The sequence below is a fragment of the Triticum aestivum genome, chromosome 7A (genome assembly GCF_018294505.1).
Source record: "Triticum aestivum cultivar Chinese Spring chromosome 7A, IWGSC CS RefSeq v2.1, whole genome shotgun sequence".
NCBI classification, from domain to species: Eukaryota; Viridiplantae; Streptophyta; class Magnoliopsida; order Poales; family Poaceae; genus Triticum; species Triticum aestivum.
In genome coordinates, this window is record NC_057812.1 from 445502364 (window position 1) to 445508318 (window position 5955).

General features: G+C 42.4%; 1 protein-coding gene across 1 annotated transcript in view; it reads right to left on the bottom strand.

Annotated features, from left to right (window-relative positions):
- LOC123153385 (uncharacterized) overlaps nucleotides 1–5471 on the bottom strand; it is a 6818-nt gene extending 1347 nt beyond the window's left edge. Inside the window, exons 1-3 of the mRNA XM_044572533.1 lie at nucleotides 5458–5471; nucleotides 2251–2396; nucleotides 3–143 (exon numbers count right to left, since the gene is read on the bottom strand). Coding sequence (XP_044428468.1) covers nucleotides 3–143; nucleotides 2251–2396; nucleotides 5458–5471 — 301 coding nt within the window. The remainder of the gene's footprint in view (nucleotides 1–2; nucleotides 144–2250; nucleotides 2397–5457) is intronic.
- Nucleotides 5472–5955: the final 484 nt, after the last annotated feature.

Sequence of the window (5955 nt, forward strand, 5' to 3'; positions counted from 1 at the left end):
ACCTGAAGAGCCGTCGAGGCAGAGTTTGCCCTCACACACGACGTGGTCGTTGGCCCAGCTTGGCTGCATCACACCGGAGCAAGCGACCAAGGCACCGTTCTTCTGTTGAGCCACATTCACAACGGAAGAAAGTCCGGCCTTATCTAACACAAGCAAAGATTGAAGATTGAATGTTTGTTCAGTGGCATGTATACATTATAATGAATGGTAAGAAAACAATTGACACCAATTGTGGCATCAGATTGATAGAAATATTTCTATCTTGGGCATGGAGATCTGTTGTGTATAAATTGAAGCAAGGGGGCAGTGGATCAATTTGACCTACTACGCAGGCAGGACAAACCCAAGAAGCATGGCATGTACAAGGAGCAACCAGTACGCCATCGAACTAGTAAGCATCAATTGAAGTTTTTTTTCTTTTTTTCGAAAAGGGGTTTAAGCATCAATTGAAGCGGTCATTCAGAATACATAAGATGGATAAACCAACCGGTATGTGAAACATCCGGTTGAGAACCAAAAGAATTACTCGAGTAGGCATAGTGAATATATGTGTCTCAGAAAACAAGGTTCAAAATTGTTGTAGCTGTATAATAAATGAAGACATTGCCAGTTTCCCAAATGGAAGCAATATAAAGCTTTGGTTCGCAATTAAGATATGACCAATTTTACATAATTGCAGATTTGCTGCGCAACTGTATCACAAACCAAATAATCGACTAATCATGACCGACATCAAATGAATGATTCTTGGTATGATGAAGAAACTACAAACAAAACTTCCTCGCACATAGGTGTACTCTGCACTGTGGGCATACATGTACAACCAAAGAAGTGAGATAATTTAAATCATACAATAAATAATTCTGAATGTCGACAAATAACATGAGCACGACAACCATGTATAAATGTGTGTATGAGTACATCAAAGACGGTCTGGTAGATAATAACGCGAAAATGCTCCACTTACGGACTCTATCTACGCTCAGAGTCCTATGGACAGACGTGTTGCCTCCTAATTCATCCCTCCCTCTGTGATTTGCAGGGTGGGGCCTCCTTCTCCCAAATTAGGTGAGGCCACCTCTGCCTGTAGGTCTTGTTCCTCGAAAAAACGCCCGTAGCTGTAGGATTGCTCATAATAACGTAGCAATTTTTTATGACAAATCATCACAATCTGTAGAGTTAATGACACATAAAATGGCGTCTCCTTCGAATGGGCTCATATAGTCACTCATACTGCAGCCAGAGGACTTTTGTTCACCAAAGTGCATAGAAATCAGACTTGTAACTTGTAGTCAATAAATAGGGAGGCAGACAAGTTGTCCAGATTTCCGATGTTGTTTACGAAACAACTGGTAAGAAGAAATAAACAGCAGCTCTAGAACTTAATTTTGTCAACTGTCTCTGCACAAAGTTAATCAAGACACATTGATTTCTACACATTCACAAACCAGAGAGCATTTTCACCGAGCAATTACGATTAGCAGTTTAGCACACAGGAGCACTTGCTTCTGCACCTGATGCAACTACAAGAAACCATCTGGGTGATACAGGAATCTGAAACATTGCATCATCAGTGTGAAACAAACGAGTGCCAAGACATTACTAGTGGATGACAAATGCTAATTGCTACCTAGATTACATTATCAGTATGAAACACCTGAGCATTACCACAGAAATCGGTAAATAGAACCAACAACGCAACATTGTTTTTCAAATCTTCATTTGCCAAAAGAATCACTGCACATAATTCAGTTCTTGCAGCCAACGAGCCAACGAAAGATTGGCACCGATTTGGCAATTCACATCCAGCATTACCACCACGACCTATGGCGGAGACAGGGGGTGCTAGCCAGGGCCCTGGCCCCCCCTAACATCTGTGATTTAGGCCTAATAGATGAATAGTAGCAGTGATTTTTTTGCTAAAATGGGTGTTTTTGATGGATTGGCCCACCCCAACAAGGTTGAACAATACTCGACCCTCCTCATCCTATTTTTCTGGCTCCGCCACTGACCACGACTACTACTTGCAGATAACCAGAGTCAACAGTCAACCACTAAACCAACAGTAACCTGCTTCTAGATACAGGGGACGCAATCTAAGAGGAGGTGAACTTGGTGGCGGCCTTGGTGCCCTCGGAGACGGTGTGCATGGTGATCTCGCCGAGGAGGATGAGGCGGCAGCCATGGCCGGACGAATGGAAGAAACCTAGACGACGAGAGGAAAGGAGGGTAGGCGAGGCAAGGGCTTACCACTGGGGAGAAGGCCAGTATGGCGGAGGAGGCACGCCGCCGATGCGTAGGTCAGCGTGTTGAGGAAGAGTCGAGCGACGGCACGGTGAGCAGGCGGCGGCGCGGTCTCGTTTCCTCCCAAATCCAGGAGTCCCCCCTCGAGGGCTCTGAACCGCGTGGAAAGGAGGGTATAGGAGGGGGTTTGGCCATCGAAACCCCGCGTACCAAATGGGCCCTCGAGGTTTTGCGGGGTTTCTCCGCCACGCGAGGAAACTCCCTTTGAAACCCTCTCGACCCTCTCCTACCGAACGAGGCCTAAAGGCGTGATCATTTTTTCTTACATAGGTTCTGAGAACAATGACTGATCTTCTTGCCAGGACTCATATCAATTCATGATAATTCCAGAGATGCCCAAATTTTACGCTAAATTGATGGCTCCTAGACTATCTGCGCATGGCCGAACTGATGCAGATCAAACAATCAGCTTTGATTCGTGGTCGATCAATTCATGAGCAATCAGTTGTGAGGAGTTTGCATAAGGACAAGGCGAAAGGATCGTTACTCAAATTGAATATTTCGTGTGCCTTTGACTCCATCGCTTGGCCCTTTCTCTTCGAAGTTTTATGTGCGAAAGGTTTCTCGAATGTCTGGAGATCGTAGGTAGCCACTTCACTCACGACAACGGCTCTTGAGTTGTCGTTAACGGCTATGTGGCCACAAGTTCATGCATGCTCGATGGTTGCGTCAAGGTGACCTGTTGTTGCCACTTCTATTCGTAATTGTCATGGATGTTCTCACTGCAATGATAGTAAAAGCGCATCATCTTGGAGCCATGGATGCATCGACTGTTGATTTACGCAGATGACGTGGTTCTCTTCGTGAGGCCTACCATATCGGACATGAGCTTCGTTAGACAAACTCTCAACATTTTAGGCACGACTTCATGCCTTCCGCAAAATCTTCTGCTATTATGATACGTGGAGAGGAGAGGGACAAACATATGGTCGCAATAGCCCTTCCGCATGGAATGTTTTCCTTGCAAGTACCTTGGACTTATCTATCTATCAAGCAGTTAACTCGCTCGGAGTGGCAACCAATTATTAACTCGCTTGAACTGGTGCAGTCAACTCTCAACCAATTATTTTGTGTGTGTGTGTGTGTGCGTGTGTGTGTGTGTGTGTGTGTGTGTGTGAGAGAGAGAGAGAGAGAGAGAGAGAGAGAGAGAGAGGCCATGGGGTTGTGATATCGGATATTAAAGAATATGGCCTCTGAGATGTACGACTACTTAATAGGTGAGCTCCAATCAAAGAATTGGTACTTTAATATGGAATTTATCACCTTCACAAAAAGACGACATAATGTCATTTTTTAGCATTTTTTGCTTTTATGTGTATATTGGATTATTTGCAAGCTATGATAAATATTATTTTTAAATAATGAATTCCATGCAAAGCTCTGTACCCGCACTTGAGTAGGAGAAAGTTAAGCAGAACATAGTATGTGATTTCCCAGTGACGAATAAATTTAAGTTGACAATGTTATTGGTGGTTGGCACAGCTAGCCCCAATGCCCTTGCTCTTAAAAGATCATCACTCAATCTTATTTTTGGTTGCAGCTAGAAAGAGGATGTTGATTGGTGAAGGAGTTCTTGCAACTAACAAGGTATTCTGCTTATAACCTGATTGTGAACTTTCTTCAAAGATCATCACTCAAAGCGAAGCATATTCAACAAGTCTCCTAGGAAGTTCTCTTCTGTTCCTTTCATATTCTATATCTACTGGTAGCATGGTGGTTATAGCTCGCATGTGTATGGACTACTATTGATGGCTATCCTTGCTTTTCTTCATGGTTTCGTATTAAAATTGTTACGTAACTGTTTCATCTCTCATTACAAACATTGCCTTTTTCAAATCCAGTGAGCATTTATGTAAAGCAGTGGCCACTCACATCAGTGGAGTAAATTATGTAAGATAAGCTACATTGTATATAAGCTACTTTCATTTCAGATGAAACATGTCCTTTTTGACATCTCAATTATTGTGTTGAAAACAAATATTTTCCTACCCTACATCTGAAATATTTCTGAACATCACCCTGAAAGGTAAAAAAAATCTTGCTCTTCGCTCCATTAACTGAATAAACAAGAGCATCACAGTATGTAGTTCAATGATACCCCTCTGTATATTACTTTACAGAGGAATATTTAGGTACTGGTATTTTTTGGGGCATAGTGTTTGTCTGCATTTGTCGTATATGAGACCATTATTGACTTCTTAAAATGTCGAGACCTTTGTGGAGTTTGATGCTCTTGCTGTTATCTGGCTTCACATGATTTTACAGTTTGATGGAATTTAGGTTGATCCTTTGCTTTCAGATTTGTTAGCAAGTAATTCATATCCTATTTGTTTCTTGTCAGTTAGAGAGAACAATGAACAAGTGTACTCCAGTTGCTTCTGTTTGAAAAACAACTAGAATGTAATTAAGCGTCGTGTAGTACTAGCATATGATAGGTTACTAATCACAGATCACGGTGAAAGGCATTAGGAACACCAATTTACAACTGCGAGTAATCTCTTTTGAATACAGTGTCATTCATTACATGGGTGCATACTCATAGTTTGGCACATTTGAATAGTCAATGCCCCTCCTCCTCTCAGGCGTAAAAAAAAATGACAATGTCCAAAATGCATATACTTTTATCTACAATTTGTACCCTCACTGTAGATGCTATTACTACGAAACTACAGCTTCTAATTACGAGTTCTTTTAGAATGATGGATCTACTTAATGAGTTCAGCTTCTATGAAATGTATTTATATGCCTATTTGACAATTTTCCTTTGAGTCTGAATGAATCACAGGAAATGGAGAGTTTTACTGAGTATGGGGGAAATCTGCATGCTATTGTCTGGAAAAGTGCTAACAATCTGCAGCATAGGATATCGAAGAGTATAAATAGTAGTTGTATTTTGTTCTCCAAACATATCTTTCTCGGGATAATACACGCCGTGTGCTGAATCATGTTGTATTAAGACGTATCACACTGGAATTAGCTTTTCGAATGACTCAATATATTTTAGAATGGCGATTCAGAGGATCAATTACTAGATTTAATCTGCCCGGGAACGTATTGACGTGGTTGCGCTTCAGGAAATGATTAAAGCCGATTTTAAGTATAGAGATTTGGCAGCCTACGACTCTCTTCATCGTTTTGTTTGGGGCTGGGTACCTTCTGTGGGCCATTCTGGTGGTCTTCTTCTGGGTTGTAACAGTGATGTATGCGATGTTGTAAGTTGGGACGTGGGTGCGTTTTTCATTTCAATTACGATTAAGCACATGATTTCGCTTGTTTTCTGGTCGATAGTTTGTGTCTACGGTCCGGCCGATCATTCTAGGGCGGCTGATTTCTTGGGTGAAATTCAAAGTTTGGTTGGGGCCAAGCAAACCACCAATGTCCCCATCGTCCTTGGGGGCGATTTTAATCTTATTCGTTCGGGAGCGGATAAGAACAACCCTAACATTGACTGGCCTAGAGTGAACTTGTTCAATAATACGATCGCGGCATGTGCCCTGTGGGAGATCACTAGGACTGGCGCTAGATATACGTGGACCAACAAGCAACTTTCGCCTGTGCGCAGTGTTCTAGATCGTGTCTTTGTGACCTCCGACTGGGAAGTGCTATTTCCCATGTGTACGCTGGTAGCGGAAACGCGTATTGGGTCGGATC